Here is a 20,593-nt window from a genome sequence, read left to right as displayed (position 1 = left end):
ACCTCGATGTCAGTTTATGTATCAGGCTAACAGTATTTATGTAGTTAAATATATGCACTAATTTTGTTCATGGATGGCATCTGATTGTCCCAAAGAATAAATTTTAAAAGGCTAAAGCTGATTTGTGAAAAAAATCTTCAAAATAATACCGCTAGTTGAATGTATAGGTCTAATTAACTTTCATTTAAAATTTATATGGGGTATTTGACAAAATGGTTTTAATATACATCTGGATTACAAATATGTGAGAACAGCCCAAAAAGAAAATGGGAAGGAAAAATAGGAGTCACTTCACTAAATATCACAACCTGTTGCATAGGTCTAAGAATTCCACAGAATTTTGTTTTTGTTTATAGAATAGATTAGCAATCAACAGAGCAGGAAAGATGGCCTAGACAGGAATCCATAAGGAATTTGTGTGGTCAGGAAGCATTCCGGGCCAGTGGGGAAATGCGTACATCATTCAAGAAACACTGCTAGCAAAAATGGAGTGTGCTAGAGAGTATTTCCTCAGAACTGAAAGTCTAGGATAATTTTCAAGCCTAGTGATGATAATTAATTGATAAATACATGGGGAAAATTGCTAAAATCACAAGAGTCACTGAATAATAAATTTTCTAAGAAAAAACAGGCAAGGGATTTATTGGCCAATAATTCTCATCTGTAAGTATTTTAAATCTTCATATTCACCACTAGAAATCTGTAAAGTAAAACCATAATCAACTCCATCCATTTCCTTCAGCTCTGTCTCAAACGGGGAAAAACTCGGTGATGTTCTTGTGAGGTTTCTGTTGGAGTGATTAGACTGTAAGTGCTTCTCTGGAAAAGAGTTTGCTGCGTGTATCAAAAAGATTTAAATTACATGTTACCTTGTTCTAGAATTCATAAAGGTCTGTCATGGAATAATAACATTACAGTGTAGTGTAGCAGCGAAATGGTGGAGGCAGTGTGAAAACCCAAAATGGCCAGTAATGTGTTCTTTTCTGTTTAAAACTTTATGTCTGCAGCAAAAACAATGAAAAGGGAAATGCCCCTGTAATTTGATTTGCAGTGTATGTGATCTCTTTTCATTCAGTTCATCAAAAAGTTTCCAGAGGAGGTAAATCATCACTTTCGACCAATTGCATGTGGTTAGCACATACAAAATTCAGTTCCAGATATGACATGCATTTGTGGTGGACTTGTTGGAGAGCTTTTTAGCACTGCATTTTGACTAGACCCTCACAGTAGTGTATGTGGCCTGCTGTGTTTCCGTTCTTGTCTTCCCCTCTCCGTAAAAGTGTGGCAGTGCAATCTGATCTCAAAACTTCTCACTGCAGAAAGTATTAAAATAAGAATTGGATTGTGTCTTAAGTTGACATGATTAACCGAGGCGCCTACTCCTGTCACTGGACTGTAGTTCTAGCTGTTCATATATGTCTCTTTTAGGCATCTAGCTGGTCCTTTCAGATTCGGGAATTTTAATAGCATCTTCTAAGATACCAACAGGCTCACAAAGAAAGATTAAAAGTGAATTTTTTTATTGTTTGAAAAAAAATTAAGCATTTATAAAATGGAAGGTGTTTCTACTTTTAACTTTGAAATTATCATTATGATTATCTAGTTACTTCACTTAGAAATTATTTCTTGACTTTCCAAGTTCAACTTTTGGAAATAGCAGCCTTAGCCTTCAGATGGAAAAATTACAGTTTCTTTAATTAAATTGAAAGTATATAAGTTTAGATTAAGTACATTTGGGAAGCTTCATGGATGCGGAGGTGTCTGCAAGTAGAAAGTGAGTTCAGGTCAGTGGGCCTTTCTGGTGGCCTAGGGGTTCTCAGCATTATCGCTGGACGGCCTGAGTCCTCCCCTGGCCAGGGAGTGACCCACAGAGCGCAGCGGACCCCTCCTGCCTCCCAGTGCCCCCTCAGCAGTAGATTTCAGGGGGTCCGCCTATTCTGCTCCCCACTGTCTCTCGGGAACCCTCTCACCCCCACCCCAAACGGCCACTGCACCTCTGTCCTATACGCCAGTTCTATGCAAAAAGAAACAAACATTTTTTTAAAAATTGATCAGTAGTTGTGACACACTGGTGTATGAAAAATTTTTTTGCGCATTCAAGACTTGAACATGCCTACACTGATAGATCGCTAGGACAAAGTTTTTCAGAAGGATATTATAAAAGTCAAAACAAATTACACTTGAAAGTATTTCATTTAACAAGTTTTTATTATAGATTAATTATATGAAGAATCAGTTGTCAGAACAGTTTTTAACGTGTGTAGGACTAGTCCATACAGAATTTATTTGGGCCTCATTTACAATTTAAGGAAAGGTTACCGTGTGGCACATTGCTTTTATTCCCTGCTTGGCCCTGACAGCGAATCCCTTGAATGGGTTTTTGGTCTCCGAGCTTGGAGCACACTTCTCCTTGTCTGTTCACTTAACGCTCTTTCCATGAGACCGAAATGACCCCTGTAGGAAAGTAGGCCCTGCCCTGTGGGAGCTGGTGAAGCGCCTGCAGGCCAGCCGGCCTCTGGGCCTCGCTCTGGCCCTGGGCGAGTCTCAGCGGGAAGCCCACTGCACGCACCAGCTGTACAAGGAGCAGAATTGTGGTTATGTGTCTAAGGCTGCAGGGGTATGATGTCAGATATCAGGACTGATTAAAAAGTCAATATGAAATTTTTATAGATAAATGAGACGCAGTTTTATTTTAAAGTTAGATTTTTCATTGTATCATTTGATTATAATACAGAGTTCACCTAGAATTAAAATTACTGTTTACTGCTGGCAGATTTATTTTTGCAAGGTAGCATAACCTAGGAGGATTCGGGGCTAGTTTATGTTCTTCAGGGGAAAATAACAGTAGTAGGTACGGGAGAGGCTGGAGGAAGTCTGCAGAGCCTGGGCTTCTACCCACTTCGTCCAGGCGTTTAGAGAACTAGCAGTGGTTTGGCTGTTTTCTGAGACAGATCTTAATGTTGCATTTAGGAAACACACAAATGTGGGTTATAAGTGACTAGTCGAGGCAACATTCTTTTGGATCTTAATTGTTAAAACTAGACTGTGTCTTTGGGTAGAGTTTATACTTACCCTCTCCCTTAAACAAAATTGCGGATATCCTTTAAGGGTTCTGCAAATCCAGAAATCTGCTTTTGCAAGTAAGTTTGTCATTTCTCAGTAAACAGGAATCCCTCGCCCGGCAAATTCCATCCCACTGCCACAGGAATAGTAGCATGTCCAGCAGCCAGCTGCTTTGCGTGCTGCAGGGAGCAGGGTGTGCTCTTGTCCTCGGTGTGCGCGCGTAGGCATGAGCATACCTTTGGACATACTTTTCCTGGGTATTGTGCCTAATTTTTAAAATCTTGTAGCTGAAATACATGTTTCTTTAATTTGTAAAAAATGGAGGCCTTGATTGTTGGAATTATTTTGATTTTTCATTCTTATAGCAAGAAAAGAAAAACAGGCTTCAGCGTTTATTTACTTGTCCACGAAGTTAGCCCCGAGAACCCAGTCACTGAACCGCCTTGCACTTCATTAACTACTAGAAGTACAAAGCAAAAAGCAAGTCATGTAGTGGTTTGCAACAGCCAAGAGATGCGTGTGCTCTGTTTTTTGTTTTATCCGTTTATCTTCAGTAAAACAGGTTCAGAGCCCTAAGCCCGCAGTTCCAGACTTGCGCTTGATCGAGGTCTCCTTCGAGCCCGCTAGCTTTGTCTCTCGCAGAGTGGGTTTTCTTACGGCCAGAAGTTGGTTTTTTGTTGGGCTTGGAGCAGGCAGATGGTGCAGGAAGAGCCCATGGGAGAGGTGTGTGCGCGTGACTTGTGGAGATGTGATGTTCTGGTCTTATGTTGAGCTTGTTGCTGGTGGGAGGGTAGTCACTACAGGCTTTGTTAGAACAGACAAGAGTGTACTCGTTTAAACTGTTATAATAATTAAAAACTCAGAAGGTAATACTTGAAAATATTTGAAATTATAGGTGAAAACTACTTTAAAAAAAAAAAAAAAAACCACCAGGGCTGAATTGTGGCCTGAATTGATTACTGGAGTTACTGGTCATCGAGCAGTCTGACAGTCTTATTTATGTCGTCATTTGCTTTGAGCAAATGACCTTGACTCTTCTTTAGGCTTGATCTATGGAGTTAAAAAAAGAAATGACTGAAACTGTACATTTGAATTATGCCCAAGGTAGCCATCATAAATATTTTAAAAGATAATCTATTAAAAGTTAAGGGAGAGTCCATTTTTTCCACAAAAATTTATTACATGTAGCAAGAGAGGGGTAGCTTAGAATATTGATTGAATTTGTTATTTCTAAGTATAGAAATAGCTCTAATTCTCTAGAGTTGACAGTGCAGAGCTTTCTGATAGTTATTATTCATCTAGTAAAATGAGCTAACAGATCAGAATAAAGGAAAGCCAAATAATATCGGGGTGTCACTGCTTACGGTCATTTCACCCTTGCATTGCTCATTACCGTGGTCTTTTCTGTACTTGAATGCTGGATTTTGCTGATCTGGCACAGAAACTAGAAATAGAACCCACGTACACCAGAACAGTGATGTCACAGAGGCCTTGAAAACCTCTGCTCTCACCTGTAACACACAGCTCTTCCTGTCTCTGCTGTTCTCAACGCTGTTCCAGCAGCAGGATGTAAAAAGGACATAAATGAGATGATTTACTGCTGCGGGTGGTGCTTAAAATCTGAATGCTTTAACTTTGATGGAGCGATGAAGAATGGAGCAAGCTGTGAAGCCGCTGCAGTGAATCAAGGGTAGAAAGATATAAAAGTGGTTTGTGTGGGCTGGCGTGGTGCATGATGCGACCGCCTCGTTGTTTGGATGAGGAGTGTCTTCAGTGGAGGGTTTTTGGTTTTGTTTTGCTATACAGACCACTTAGCTTCATGTCTTAAAAACACTTAAGTGCTTTATAAAGAAAATGGTATGCCTGACCACTTATCTAAATAGGCTAAAGGTCCTCTGTTCATTATAACTACACTATCTATATAACTGAGTGCATTATGAAAAATATTTTTTGCTTTCTTCCAGTGTGAAAAACTCAAATTATTGTCTCCCATCATACACTGCTTATAAGAACTATGATTATTCAGAACCTGGAAGAAACAATGAGCAGCCAGGCCTCTGTGGCCTAAGTAACTTGGGAAATACCTGTTTCATGAACTCAGCTATTCAGGTAGGTCTTCCCCAACCAAGTGAAACGCTCCTGTTTCACGGTCAAGAAGGGCAGAGCTGGGGCTTCGTGTCAGAACATGAATGCTTGCGTGATTTGAGAGTTTCTCTTTCCACGGTGGGAGGTTTAAGCGCCAGGACTCACCCTAGTGCCAGTTGCAGAGTACCACCGCCACGCCCCACAGCTGGCAAGTGCGTGTTACCGCACCGGGGAAGGTTAAATGCCATGTCATACAAGAGTGTGATTTGTCTCCGAATGTGTAAAGACGAGGCCTTTATGTTCGAATCTCTGGGGTTTTTAAGCATTGGCGAATGCTTATTAGAGAATGAGAACGATATGACCACCCACCCTTTCATTAAATAAAATTATTTCTAATGCATTTTAACTTAATGTGACATTAAAATTTTAAAAAGTGTAAAATTTTATGAACCTCTTTTTATAGAACAGATTTCAACAAATAACTGTCCTTTAAAGACCTTTTAATTTGGAGGTGTGAGAGGATGTTCCTTTTTTTCTCTTTTTTCTCTCTATTGAGTTTCCCTTCTTGCTGTCACCTATATTCTTTTCCGACATAACTTCTTAAATATTTACGTCACTGATTGAAGTAATGAGAGCTGTCTTTATTTTTTAAATACCACTGTCACTGTGTATAAAACTGATACCGGTTACTTCGTTCCCTTTAAAAACTCTGTTTCAAAAGCCCAAAATATTGGCAGACTGGTTTTGATATTTGAATTTTAATCACTTTTTGCTACCTTTTTGCAAATTCGGAATTTTCTTTTAATAAATCGTCTATATTTTCCTCTATATTTTAATATTTAATTTCCTATGCCTGAAGTATAGATTAAATATGGATTGATAAGGACAATATTGCAGGCCTTATTGTCTGAGAAGAGTATAGCATTCACCTCAAAGTCTAAAATCCTTTTGGCTGGTGTATTTGATTCAGTTGTCTTTACAGCATCCTTAGAAAATTAGACTTTCGCTTGGCTCTGTCGTCTAGAAGGTGACAGTTTTTTTAAAATACACAAGGGGCACATGATGGTTAATTTCTGGGTTTGGGTGCGAGTTGCCCCTCTTAGGGATGAGCTTGCCTGTTGACACAGATCAGTACAGGTCAGACCCTCCTTGAAATCTTCAGTGAGAGGGATATTGTTCATATTTTAGTGTGCACTTCTTTGCTCGAATTTGTTTTCCTAGAATATATGGAGTGCTAGTTAAATCATTAAAAATGTAATCTAAATTTTTTTCTTCTGGAAGAGAGAAAAGAAACTTGGCGAGGAGGTTTGCCGAGCTGGCTGTCACCTGGTTTTCCATCACCAGGAGCCGTGCTGCTGGGGTGGGGCAGACGGTGGGCCTCTGTGCCCTCTGCCAGAGCACCCTGCCTGCCTGACCAAGACGCCCGCAGTGTTCGGGCTGGGCGGTGTCTGGCTTAAACAGCCGTCTGGCCGCCGTTGTGCACCGGGGGGCCGCCTGCCGCCAGTCTGCTGCTGGGCGCCGGGCAGGGCAGCGTGGTGGCCTGCTGGCTGGGCCCTGTGGCAGGAGGCCACAGCGTGGCCATTGAAGGCTTGAGAATGGATCGCCGCCGGCTTCTGGCCCAGGGAGAGGCCGCCGCGCCCTCGGAAGCAGATGCAGTGCTTTGTCCCCACGCGGCCGACTGCGGCTTTTCAGGCACTGGCGCTGAAGCCTTCTCGTCAGCTCTGGCAGCTCAGTGTTTGTTTCAGTGGATCTGTCTTGGTATGTTGAAGGCGTCCGAAGCTTCAGCTGTTTTACTTTCCCGGGTCATTTCCTGCGCAAATGGGAGGCTGGGCCGGTGCCGCAGGGGCTTCGCAGACCTCACCTTCCCGCCCGGAGGCCGCTGCCCTTGGCCGGCCTGGCGCCCAGGCACCGCTTTGCGGGAGTAACCATAAATAACAAAAAACTTGATGAACACTTCAGCAAAATAGTTTAGCTACTTGTGATTATTTCATGTCTGTATCTTAAAATGGTAGCTGTTTCCAAGCAGGTCGGGGAGGGAAAAATCTGAGTTTTATTTTTGCTACTTTGACTTTTAATCCAGGTTTAGAATTGGAAAAACCGGTACTTCAGTCTTCTTTTTTTTTAAAGTCTGTGATTTGTAATTGATGGGTGTCAGCTCTCAGGCCACAAAACCCACCATGAGAGGGAAAATAAAATGGTCAGAGTACCTTTTATCTCTGTGTCACGTGAACACACGTGCAAGGTCACAGGAGAAAGGTTATTATGACTAAGTAGACTTTTGAAAGAGTTTTTATGTAGTATGTCCTCAGTTATGTTTATGTTCCCTGTAGCTGTTTTCCTTGAGAGAAGTTTCCTTGTACTTCTGTGAAATTGAAGACAGTGGAAATATTATAAAATAACAGTTCTATGGACAATTTCGGTTTTAATGTAACTTCTTAAATCAACTCAGCACGCCTAAACATGTGAGTGGGCATGGTAGCATGCCCACGGCACATTCACTGACCGAGAACACAAGGTGTGAAAGCAGCCCTGAGTTTTCTGTCTGAGAACAGCTTAAGCCATGGGTAGCCTCAAGGTGTTGATTTTTTGGTTTTTATTTTTGCTTAAATGATTAAAAACTAAGCACCAACACTCAGCGTGATTTAGTGTTGTTGTTACTGTTCAGGTTAAGTAAAGACTTTATCAGATGTAATGGCACGATAGTGTTGGCTTTTTCTGATGAACATAGCCTGCCCTTTACTCTCAGTCACTAAACATTTACTGAAAACCAAGCATGTGACATACTTTCAGACAGAAATCTTGACCTTGAGAAGATTTTAGTCCCAGTATTGTAATGTTCAAACTTTTCATTTTTTTCATATTATTATTATGAAAACTTTAGTTGTAGCTTCAGTATTTAAACAGGCGGAAGGAGATTGCTTTGGTGGGGGGATCACCAGGGTGACATCTGCTGCTTTGCCTTTTTAATGGGCTCAGAAGCACTCTCACAGGGCCGAGGGCTCCTGAGGAGCAGTGGACAGCCATGTTCTGGCCAAAAGAGGAGTGAACATGTGAAAACACACTACGTTAAGAGGATGGACAGTGAAATTACACTCCTGGACTGAAAACAGTCCCCTTGCTGACCGCTCCCCGCTCCCGTGCGTGTTATCTTCACCACTCGGTTTCTCCTGATGAGAATACTAGTAGCTGTAGCTCATAAACTGATGATGGAAGATGGCAGCAGCTATGCATAAATGAATAGTAGCAGATTGGTTTTTGTCTTTTTCTTAACTCGGGGAGTTAAGCAGAGTGACACTAGGTAGATTCTACCTTAATGGCCTCTGGGCTTTGCCTTCCTATGAGTCTGCTTGATGGAAGGGAAGTAAGGAAGAAAGAATCGAATGAGCTCTTGTGTCTTTTTCACCTCATGTTATTGCAGCGCTGGTATTTCGCATCCCCAGGTTTGGATTGTCCGCGTTTGGCTCTCCCCGGGGAGTGTCCGGGCTGCGGCCCTCCGGCCTATTTGCCGCAACCCTGCCGCCATCCGCTCCTGGCTGTCTGCTCTGCCTGTGTCTTAATCCCCGTGATACGTCTCAGCACAGAGCAGGAGAAACAATCCTTTTCAAAACCCAGGCATTTTTGTTCTTCCTTTCTGTACACTAAATGTGTTCACGTTCAATCTACAAGCTCCAGAGCCCCAAGAAAGAGTCTAGCCCTGCCGCCTTTTCTGCCTCTTGGTGATCCCTCCTTCCTCACTGGCCCTTCACGTGTGCCAAAGACGTTCCTGCCTTGGGGCCTGAGAACTTAGGGCTTCCTATACCTGCAACGTTCTTCCAAACACATAGCCTTGCACGGCCACTTCTCGAGGTTTCTGTTACTCTTGAGCCTTTCGCTCCCGCTGCATCCACTGGTAACTGCCTCCCTCCCCACCCTCCATACAGCAGCCCTGACCACCTGACGTGGTCTCTGCGGTGGGGCTCTGTTGGGTGTCCACTTCCCTCCTGCTGCTCCCAGCTCCCCCCGTCTTCCTCCCTGCAGCCCTTTCCCACGGCAGAGACTTTGTTTGGTGACAGCCCCATGAGCTGCAGCGGCATGGCATCTTGCATGTAGAAGGCACGCACATTAGTGAAAAGTGGAGGAAATCACAAGTGTACTGTTTAGTTTCTGGCTTGTACATCATAATGGTCATCATTTCATGAGGTCCCAGTTGTAGGATGAGAGTAAACATGGGATTCGTTTTGGGGTAGGAGAAGGTTATGAATTAATTTGTAGGCCTATCTGTCTGTCGTCACAGTCCATCTGCCTGGGAGGCAGATAGGCGGGCCCGAGGGCTGTGTCCACGGGAGTACAGCTGTCGAGGGGCCATTTGAAATCATGGAAAAGGTCTCGTTGAATGAGGGCTTTAAGAAAAAAGATCACAAGCGTTTAAATTACAGTTTCTGAAGAATGACACTACTGCCCAGCGCATTTTGTAAAGACAAGTGGTTTCTAGATTTCCTGATGACTTCATTACCCTAAAATCAGACCAGCTCATTAGCTAAGGCCAAACGCCCGAGACCGCTCGCGGCAGCGCGCACGCGTGGGGGGCTCGCACCCAGCGCTGTGCGTGCTCCCGCCCTTTCCTCCTCCTGTGTCATGGCGCGTGAAGTGATGGACGACTTCGGACGGTCTTGGTGGGGGAGGGAGGCACAGAGAAAGCAGAGCCACCCAACTCCTTTTCTTGCTGCTGTTGGGCTAATCTGCATAGATAATCAAAAAAGCCTTTGCATCTGCTCTGTGTCAAGCAAATTGTGACGTAGCCAGAGTCGGGAGGTGGCGTGCCCGGCCTCCAGACACTTGTGGGCTAGTAATGCGGTGGCCATTGGGAAACTGCAGCCCGTGTGGTGGGATGGAAGACGCCGCCAGCCCAGTGGTGCAAAGCAAAGAGATTGGGGGACAAGCAAGGGTTTGCCAAGAAACGTGCTTGTGTTGTTCCTGGCCTCCCTTGCGCAGTATAGTGCTGTCTGTTAGGACTTCCGCTTTGCCCACTTGCCCACAAAGAAGAGCAGGGCTGTAGCATGCTAGGTCACGACTGTCCTCACATTTTTCTGTCACAGAAATTCCGACACAGACATCGTTCCGCTGCCTGCCCAGGGCATGCGCTCTGCAGCTGCCCAGCCACAGCCGTGGGCGGTGCTAGTCTGTCCCTCGGGCCCAGCTCTGAAGAAGATAGGGTGCTAAAACCTTTCAGCACTTGCCATGCTGGTGAAACCAAACGGTAGCCTCTGAAGTCGCTCGACGGCCGTGGTCGCTGACGTTGGAAGGCATTGGCGAGACGCCCTCGCTGCTTTCTGATCAAGGCTCGCGTGTGGGAGGAGCTGCCTGGCTTTCCCTGGAGGCTCTGCTTGGCATAGAGACCGCATCGTTGACCTGCATTGTCATCATATCACATAGGAAATAGACACGCAGAGCTTACAGATTTGGTAATAATTTTTCAGTAACTACCTAAGGTTTGTAAGCTTTGTCTCCTTAACAGGAGAAATCTTTCGGTAACAGTTTCTGAAGGAAGTTAGACATTTGACCACAGTGTTACTGTCTGTAAGGAAATTCTTAATGGTCACATCCGTGGGCGGTGTCCTGGAAGACCTGACAGAACTGTGTGTCACACGGAGGCATCTGCAGCCTCTGTTAGCCGGCCGCTGGCCCCACAATCCTGCACGTTTCATGCTCAGCCCCCCCCCCTGCACTCTCCTTCAGCGAGTCCTTTGACAAGAGCCCCGTGAGTGAGCAGGGCGGCCGCGCCTGGAGGGGCTCTCGGCCTGGCCGCTCGGTCATCCTGCCTGCCGTCCTGGTCCTGCGGGATGGAGTCTGGAGGGGCCTTGGCTGGGAAGCTGCCGCATGAGAGCAGAGTGCTCAGAAGTCTCGCACAGCAGCTAGCGGCGTGGTCTCCGCCGCCTCGCGGTCCTCCCCGCGCCACCCCGCGGAGGCTGCCTGGCCAGCCGGCGGTGCGCCCTTGGGCACGCGCGTCTGCACGTGGGAGAAGCTGACGCACACAACACTGACACAAAGCGGACCTGTCTCCCCGAGTCCTCAGCTCGGTGCGCATTGCTCTCCGACTTCTGCCTGCCCCGGCGGTGCCCTTCTGTGGTCCTGCAGGCCCCGAGGCTGAGCCGGCCGGCCGCCGCGCGCCTGTGCCGGGCGACTGCGGCTCCAGGCGCGCCGCGGGCCTCCGGGCCGTGGGCCCCTCCATAGCCGCCGCGTTAAAGTGCCCGTGACGGCTGCTCTTGCGCAGACCAGGTTCCTGCCACCTGCAGGTCAAACTCGGCCGGGCCCACCCGACCCCTTCACGAACCGCGGTCTTCGGGGGGTGCCCACGAGCCAGGAGTGGCCGGCTGTCTCCCTGGCCTGGGGCCAGGCGGTCGGGGCAGGCCGGGCGGCGCCACGTGTGCTGGGGGCAGCTGGCCGGCACTGGCCTGGCCGCGTGTCGGCGCGTGTAAAATCACGCGGAGAGCTACAGCGACCGCACCTCGCAGCACGGAGTGGGGCCTCGCCGGCCACTCTCCTGCCATGTTGCTGGTGCTGCTTTTTACAGTGTTTTGCAGAATAGGCTGTGCTTACAGGGTATTCCTTTCGCAGACGGTGAGAAACGGCGTCGGATACATTTGCAGTTTGACTCAGCCCTGAAGAGTGTTCTGGAGCCGTCTAAGCCTCCAAAGTGCCCAGTAGTCGGAAGTCTAGCGCATTACACGTCATCCACTTCTTGAACCGAATGGTCAGAGACCTGTGAAAATCCTGGTGAAGTCCAGCAAGCGTGGGTGTGTCCGCCGCGACGCCACCTGCGGCTGCCCTGCACACCTGGGGCTGCAGCCTGAGTGCCCCCGCCGGCCGGCCGGGCAGAGAGCGCTCTTCACTCACTAGCTGTAGGGGGAGCAGAGCTGAGGTGTGGTGCTTTTGTTTTTTAAATAAAAGGATATTTATATCCACTTACATTTCTTAACCTAAATTTGTTAAAGAATGCTTAAAGAATGAGTGAATAAATAGGTAAAGCAAGCTAGAGCTATCATCGTACTTGTTCTCTGTAAAGATGTGCAGAAGCTTCAGAATTGATTTAAATTAACGAGATTTGCCTTTCCTCGGGGAAAAAAAATCCAAAAAGTAAACATCAAGTATAACTTTCAAAATAATTATTTATAAATCTCCTTGGTGTAAGGACAGGCTTCTGTTTGTGCCTGACTGCGAAGTCTCCATCAGAGCTTCCTCCCCTTCACTGTTGCGTGACAGAATGAGGGCCAGCCTTACTAGGATGCTTCAGTGGTACTGCAGCTCCTTGGAATACTGACGCTGTTGTCGTGACAAATTGAAGAACAGTTACGTGGCTAAATCTGAAAGTTCTTTACCCTTTAATTTGCAGATACTCTAAGATAAATAAATGCAGGATTTATTTTTAAATCATAAGAAAGCAAAATGGCTTCCTCATTATAGGCCATTTGTTTTGGGTTTTGTCTTTGGCTTTTTGTGACTGGTTAGTTTGAAGGTGTAGTTGTTAAAAAACGGTCGTGAGCGACCATTCCATTTTGGTCAGTTGCAGAATGAGCTACGTGACTCACAGGCTGTAGGTGATCAAAACTTAAGTGTGTTTTCTTTCCTGTTCTAGTTACCGCTTTACTAAGATAGTGAGCACACTGACCGCTTGAACAGTGGGCTTCTGGCGCGCCTGGACAGGAAGGGAGTGGCTCAGACAGACTCAGCATTACAAAGACAGCCTCTTTTGGCGGGGATTACTGTGGCTATTTTCCAGGTACTGGGGGTCCAGCTTTGTTACAGTTATTGGGGTGGCTGTTTATTATTCATTTCCTAAAATATGTTGATTGCAGACTTGAGACTTGGTTATATAGAACATTATTTCACCACAGCGGTTTGAACTATGCAGACATTTACAATGAGAAATTAAATTGAGACTCACATGAGCCACTTTTTTTTTTTTCCAGTGAACTCCAGAAACTCTCAGTCTTAATAGATCAGAATATACTCAGTGGAAGAACTTTTCAAAAGTACCATAAGAGCAATAGGAATTTTGCATGTGTGTAAGGAAAAGTTATGTGCAAAATTTTCTAAGTAAGCATAAAGACAATCATTCTTCACCTACTATTCCACTTATAGTATATTGGGTTAAGAGTAGGAATTTGTAACTAGTGTTTTACAGAGAATTAATATATTATACAATAGTTGATAGAAGTATTCTTTTACAAAAGTAGTCCTTTACGGAGGCAGTGGTTCAAGGTCCATGTGCATTGAATCACACAGCAAAGCATCCATTCTGATTATTTAGAAGACTTCCCTTTAAAATGTTCACCCTGCAGTAGATGGCTTGGGGAAAGGAGTGTCATAAAAGGAGTATTGCCAACTGTTTTCCCTCACTCATCTTTTACGATGTGGATTTATCAGATCATTGTTAGGGCATTTACAGTAGCCATTTTCCTTCTTTATGAAACTGGTATGCGTTATTTGGGCTTTTATTTTTTTAATTAGAGATTTTAGTGCATAGTTCTATTTGGAGTACAAATCAGACCTCTTCAAGTATTTTTCCACTGCTGATCTTTCCACCATGTGATTTTCCATTCTTTGAGCACACGTGCGCAGCTGCGCATGCCAGGCTTTGTTCCGGAGTTTGTGCCAAGGTGAATGACACACGGACTTTGCAGTGTGAGCGAGTTCGTGCTGTACAGGCCTGAGGTCCCGGGAGGTGCTAAGGCAGATGAAACTTTTGTACGGGATAATGAGGCCAGTTTTAAAGAGTCAGAATTTCTTACAGAGAAGAATACTTCACGAGAAGTATATGCTCAGGCCCAGTCTTAATTCAGTAGACTGGGAATAGGTCTTGATCTCCTGATTCACAGTTGGCGCCCACGCGTTTGCCGCTTGCATTTGAAATGCGTCAGTGCAGAGAACCCACCACAGGCCACACTGAGGGACAGGTGCTTTGTGGTCAGGGCAGCTCCCGCTGCCCGGCTGGCGCTTGTACAGCCGTCCTCCTCACTCCGCGGCCTGTAGCCTTCCCGCTAGTTAGCGCGTGCCCGACCCCTCCCGCTCGCCAGCTGGCAACGACATCATAGCAGCGTGACATACAGTAAATATGAAGTTCAGTGTTTTAATACTTAGACCGTGTCTATTTTGCACAACATTAACTTCCCTGAGGATTATCAAATTTAAAGTCTTAGGTGGTTAAAATAATTTTAAATAACTTGGTTTCTTTAAAATGATTTTAAATATTTTTAAATGTAGAGAGATATAGTAATCTACTTACAGATCTTAAAATCTAGTGACTTTAAGGCTTTTTACTTTTGTTAATTAAACTACTGTTACAATACCTTTTTCTTTAGTCTTAACTAATGTTAACATGATACTTGATAAAGTTCTACAAGTCATAGGCACAATATATAAACCAAAATATGACTTACATATGTGTTTTTTGATGAATCACCTTCCTTTTATTTGGGCCGCATTTTGTGGGTGATGAATTGCCAAGCTATAGTTCCCTTGAAAACATGAAATTAGCAGAAACTACCTCAAAATGCGTATGGCTGTGGCCTCATGAGCAGCCACACATAACATACACTGCCTCGAGGATCCCTTTCGTTTTGCTGTGCATTCCCAGAAAGGCTCAGATTCGCTCAGAAATAGCGCGTATGTTAAGAAAGGATGGGTTTATTATGCTTTACAGTTTTACTGAGAGTAAGAGCTGTAGCCACATAAGCAGAACACATTTTACTGGTTTTCAGTCCATAGTATATCACTCAGTAAAACATCTTAGCGGCTGGAAGGAGAATTTCCCTTATCAGTAACTCTAGGACTTTTAACATACGTGTGTCTTAAGAAAGGAATTGCTTTGAAACAGGAAAGTGGTAACTATTTTATACTGGAAGAATCTTGGCAAGATTCAGATGCTTCAGAGCTGTAACTATGGTTTTTTAAAAAGAGGTATTTATTGATGCACACAGAACTGGGGCACAGGCCAGAGGGGATTCATCCGAGACAGAGCGGGGAGCAGGGCAGGCCGACTGAGAGGCGCAGCGGGCGGGTCAGGAGAGGTCTGCTGCGCCGTTTGGGTCTCCTCCGGGGCTGGGATCGAACTCGTGCTGAAGTGGCTCTAGTTTCTCAGTGCTGCATTTTAACCCGCTGCGCCACCAGGGAGGGCCCAATTATGATTTTATTTAAACATTTAGTTCAAGTATCCAGTCTTTTGTAGTTGCCGTATTTGTATTTCTAAACTCGCCTTATGTTAAAAGGTTGAGGACTGAGTTGTATAAACTAATTGTAGATCAAATTGCATTATGACCAAATGTAAGAAACTGGGTTCCTCCTCCAGAATGATGGCCTCGAATGCTGGTAATATGTTACTTGAGACGTGGAAATACTTCAGTTGTTTGCCTCTGTGCTTATTTTGCTATTTTAGTTGTTTTACTCTGTTCGCCTTGAAATTCATAACAAAAGTTACAAGAACGTTTATTTTAACTGGTCTTTATAATATTTCAAGAATAGAGTGATTTCCTCAAGTAATGACATTTTAAAGATGAGGGGGGAGTGTGGTATTTTGAAGACTGAAAAGTATGCAAAGTTTAGTTTTTAAATATTTTGTGATCTGTCTCCATTAGGATAACGACACCAATATTGAACTGTACTTGTATGAATCTTTGGGGAAAAGTAGCTTGTGGATTTCTTAAACCTTAATGTTCAACAAATGGGAAACCGTTTGTGGTTGTGTAGAGCTAACACCCATTGTCAGGTTTGTCTCAAAATATATTGCTTGTGGTACTTTGACAGGCAACACAGCAGTTCTGCACTACAACTGCATTTGTGTGGTGTTGTCGTTTGTTAGCATTGAATTACAGTCAGCTTCAAATGAGTGTGTGCCACTATGAAAATAAATTCTTGTCTCTGTCAACATTTGGAGAAATCCCTGGAGGTACCCAGTATACCACAGAGGGTGGTTCAGTAAGCGCCCACCAAAAGAAGGGGGGACGTTTTCAACAGACGCTGCCCTTCTCTCTGCTTAGTATTCAGCTAGAGGTATTTTAAGAACTTTTTATTCATTTCAACCAAATACATTTTGTCACATTTAATAGCGTTTTACTCAACCAAAACTGTTGCAAGGGAGGACTGAAGAGACATAGGGATGAGCCGTAGCCGCTGCAGCACCAGCCGGACCCCGGCCCGGGAGGGGCCCCAGGACGCGCGCAGCAGCCCTCTCCGGTCCCCCGCTGCTCCCTCAGCCGTGGGCCTCAAGGGGTCCGCCTGTGCTGCTCCCCACTCTGTTGCTGGGGAGCACTCTGACCCTCCACATCTCTGGCCTGTACCCCAGTTCTTATGCAAAAACAATAAATCCTTAAGAAGAAAAGAGGAGGGTGCACCCACCCGTGGCCGCAACCAGGCGCACGTGGGTCAAGTGTGTAAGTGTTGCGCCTGCTTCGTGCCAGGTGACACGGCGCTCCTGCGGAGGGACACGTGAAGCAGGAGCTCGCCCACAAGGCTAGCGACGGGTTACGGTGCGCCGAGTCTTACAAGAGAAGCAAGCACTGAGCAGTCTGGAAACAGACGGGAGGAAGCACTGAGGGAACCTGGAGTCTCCCAGGCAGACAGATAGCTGGCTCTTGACACTTTCAGTCAGGTCGGTCAGTTGGTCAAGCAGGACAGCGGCTCAAGCAGATGGCGCAGGGGCACAAGCCAAGGCGGTCAGAGAGCCTCAGCTACTCAGCGGGGCGGGAGCAGCCAGCGCCGAGGCGTGTGAGGGGTGGCGCGTGTGCTCGCTCGCAGGGCCGTCCTCCCGGAGGCTGGGGCCTGAGCCGAGCGGCTGTTGAGGATTTGTAGCAGGGAAGTGGCATGCAAGGTGCACTCGGGAGAGACTGTGGCGACGCTGTGGGAGAGTGCAGGGACTCCGAGTGTCGGGTCTCTAAGGTGACGCTCCGCGCGAGTGGGTGGAGCAGCGTGAAAGTGGTCCTGTTGGCACAGCCTGGCTCCGGGGTGTAGCTGCAGGTGGGTTTTCACTGTCCCACCTGTCTGCGTCCGTGCAACGCACCCCCTTCTTTCCCTGACTCCCTTTCTGTAAAAACAAGCATGGAGTCTTAGGATGACTGTCAGACAGACACGAGTGAGCCCTGTCTTCTTAGGGTGACCCTCGCTGGCCGAACAGTGGGCTTGGGAACGCTTGGCGCCGGCGTGAGCCCACGCTCTCTCTCGGGCCTGCGCCTCGCTGGGGCCAGTCTGGGCCTCTTCTAGAGCCCTGGGGCGTGGGTGCTCAACTGCCTGCCCACCCCGGTGCCCGGTGACAGTTAAAGACACACAGCAAAAGGCAAAGATAGTGTGAAACTCGAGGTGTCCGGTCATGAGGGTTGGCCTCCAGAAAGGGTAGAGAAGTATTGCGTCCCTCAGCTGTCGCTTACACTGCCGCCTGCCTCACTCTGCACACCCTGTCGACAGGTGTCCTGCGAAGACGGCCGTGAAGGCACGAGGCCTGGGAGGCCTGCGCCAGCCATCACCCCACGCGGTCCATCGCCCCCACAGGACACTAAGGGTCAATATTAAAACTGCTCTCCGCTTTGCCTTGGGGAGGGGACGCAGCATATTAATCTGACACTGTGACTCCTGCATATAGAACATTCCGTGGTAGAGACTGTGGCTACCTGAGTAAACAGAGATTATAACTGCAATCACAAAACAGGTCACCATAATTTACCTCCACAATTTGAATACGCTACACTGTGGAGTTCCCGCCGAAGAGCACTGCTGACGTGAGCCGGCAGGGTGAACCTTTGTGACCACCACAACTATTTCCCCTAATGCAGATAAGCAGTAAGCAAGCTTCGAAAAGCTTCCATTTCCCTAGTACTCATAAAAGTGTGTTGCAAGTATTTTTACATGCAACTAAGCCACCAGACTTTGGAGTGCTTTGCCACAGAACTAAGACAGATAGCTTTCTGCTGCCCAAAAGTTAAGTTACCTCTGAGACCCACATGTCTGTATCAGCCGTTGCAGAGTCTGCAGACTCTCGGCGTGTGGATGGTGAAGTACTGTTGGGTTCAGGACAGGGTAGCGTTATGTGGTGCCATTTAAAATGATTCTGTCCTGAGAATGGGCACCGTGTAAACTATGCTGCTACTGTGTTTTATTTGAAATCCTAATTGGTTTCATTCAAAATGGAAGATAGCAGGAGAATTAACCTACTGATAATTTCGCCCTTGTCATCGAGAAATACTGGATTTGCATGATGTCAAGGAAGGGCTGGGAGAAGTAAAAGCACACGTCACCAGAGCTGCCGCCACGAGCGTCTGCTCACAGGCCCACGTGCCTCTACCCACCCGCCGTCTAGATTGGCCGGCCGCCGGGGCGAGGGCGGCTCCCGCAGAGGCACGGCGGGGGGGCCAGCCAGCGTGGGCCCCCGCTGGCCTCTGCTCAGCCGCCGGCCGGCCGGCCGGGGTGCAGCGCGGGGTGTGCAGACAGCCCGTAATTTCCGCAGGCGAGAAGAGAAGGGAGGAGGCCCGAGCGCCCCCAGGTAGCAGGCAGCTTGTTGGGGTTCGAGTTCACGCGGATCTGGCGCACACACGCGTGTTTTCATTTACTCTAAGTAATGGGTCTGAAATTGGGGCCAAATAGTTGAGCGCATCATTTGAGAGTTATTCAACCAGTTACTTCTTAATGCAGTAAATCACCATTTAAATGTTTCTGTGTGTGACTATTGCAGATTGCTTTGTTTCTCTTCATTTTAACATGTTTTGAGGAAAGTAAATACGTGGCTTCTTTGGCTTGAAATGCATTTTATCTTTTGCAGTGTTTGAGCAACACACCTCCACTTACTGAATATTTCCTCAATGATAAATATCAAGAAGAACTGAATTTTGACAATCCCTTGGGAATGAGAGGTGAAATAGCTAAATCTTACGCCGAATTGATCAAGCAAATGTGGTCTGGAAAATTCAGCTACGTCACACCAAGAGCCTTTAAGGTCAGTGCGGCAAATGCCTTCAGAGAGGGCTGTCTCATCTGCACAGGGACAGGAATCACAGCTGCCAGAACAGCGGGGCCTGCAGAGGGCCTGGCAAGCCAGAGAGGAGCCGGCAGAGTGCGGAAGGGGCGCCCAGAGACCCCCAGAGGCTGCGGGGTGCGCAGGGGGTGGCCCGGGGAAGTGCGGGCGGAGGCGGGAGGGCGGAGGCGGGAGGGCGGCTCTTGCTTCAGGCTGCGTCCAGGTTTGGGACGACCTGCAGAAAGATTTTTACAAATGACAGGTTAAACTTGGCCATGCCCTGGAATTCTTTTGGAATCCTTGTTTGACTAGTCTTCAAGACAAGCACTAAATTGAAGTAAACAGATTTGTAGTACAGTTCTAAAACTTCAACTTTTATTTTCTTTGAATCAGTAAAACCTTTAGTAACTTAGCCTGTCATTCAACTAAGAACTACATGAATTATAACGTTTTCTTAGAAACAGAGTTCGTTTCTAAGATCAGATATATGAGAAATTTTATAGATCAGATATATGAGAAATTTTAAGCTTTTATATGAGAAATGTTATAGATCAGATATATGAGAAATTTTAAGCTTTTAAAGAAAAGGTTTCCAGCCATTATTTATAGAAACAAATGACTTTCATATAGCGCTTCTACTAGGCAACATTTAATTAACTAGTATGTGAGGAGCTAGTTAGTACTAGTAAGTTAACTAGTTTACGATAAACTGGGTAAAAATGGCAAGTTAGAAAACACATGCCTTTGTCTTCTTTAAGTTTCGAAACTTTTTTACTTTTGGAACAGGCTACTTCAGAAAACCAGCTGTTAACCCTTACCCATGATTCCATTTAGTTTTCTTTTACTAGATATTCTCCTTTAAAATTGTGTGTAGAGTCTTGATATCTGATTTTTTATTCTTTCACATTTGTTTCCAGTCCCATCAAAAAAAGATGATTATTAACGCAAAGTCTAGGAAAATTGGGAACACAGTATTTGTTATCACTATTAAATTCATCCTCTTTTTATACAGATACTAAATGACAGTAGTAATTTTTCTAGTGACCCAGGAATATTTTGAACGTTAGTGGTCTTCATTGTCTCCCAGTTCGTACAAAACTTTGCCCTATTTTCTCATTCTTTTCTCAGTCAGTGTTTCTCTTCTATTTTATCCATCATTTATTTTAAAAGCGGCTCTAAGTGGGTAGAGTGGGAGTGTGGCCTGAGCTGAGCCATGTTGCCGCGAGGCGGCGGGCGGCGGGAGCTGGGCTGAGAGTCGTCCGACCGCCCTGGCCGCCGGCAGCAGCAGCTGCTGCTGGGAAAACCGCAGCGCCGGCCGCTGCTTGTGCACCGGCGAGCCCGAGGGCCTGTGTTGGCTCGTTGGCCCCGCTCCACTTTGCTGACGCTTCCGAGCGCTCGGAACAAGGCCGGCATGTTCCTAGCGTGCAGCGCCGCGCACACGCTCCAGCGCGGAGCCGGGGCCTGCGCGGCCTG

At 46.3% G+C, this 20,593-nt stretch overlaps 1 protein-coding gene across 3 annotated transcripts in view; it reads left to right on the top strand.

Moving 5' to 3' along the window:
- Positions 1-20,593, top strand: part of USP15 (ubiquitin specific peptidase 15) — a 76,171-nt gene that overhangs the window by 40,289 nt on the left and 15,289 nt on the right. For all 3 annotated transcript variants that reach the window (XM_012732484.1, XM_012732483.1, XM_004692601.2), the window contains 2 exons: positions 5,028-5,172; positions 18,929-19,102. In XM_012732484.1, coding sequence (XP_012587938.1) covers positions 5,028-5,172; positions 18,929-19,102 — 319 coding nt within the window. The remainder of the gene's footprint in view (positions 1-5,027; positions 5,173-18,928; positions 19,103-20,593) is intronic.

Source organism: Condylura cristata, unplaced genomic scaffold (assembly GCF_000260355.1).
Source record: "Condylura cristata isolate star-nosed mole 26May11 unplaced genomic scaffold, ConCri1.0 scaffold00034, whole genome shotgun sequence".
NCBI classification, from domain to species: Eukaryota; Metazoa; Chordata; class Mammalia; order Eulipotyphla; family Talpidae; genus Condylura; species Condylura cristata.
The sequence above is the reverse complement of the archived record's forward strand: the minus strand, read 5'-3'. Positions and strand labels throughout refer to the sequence as shown.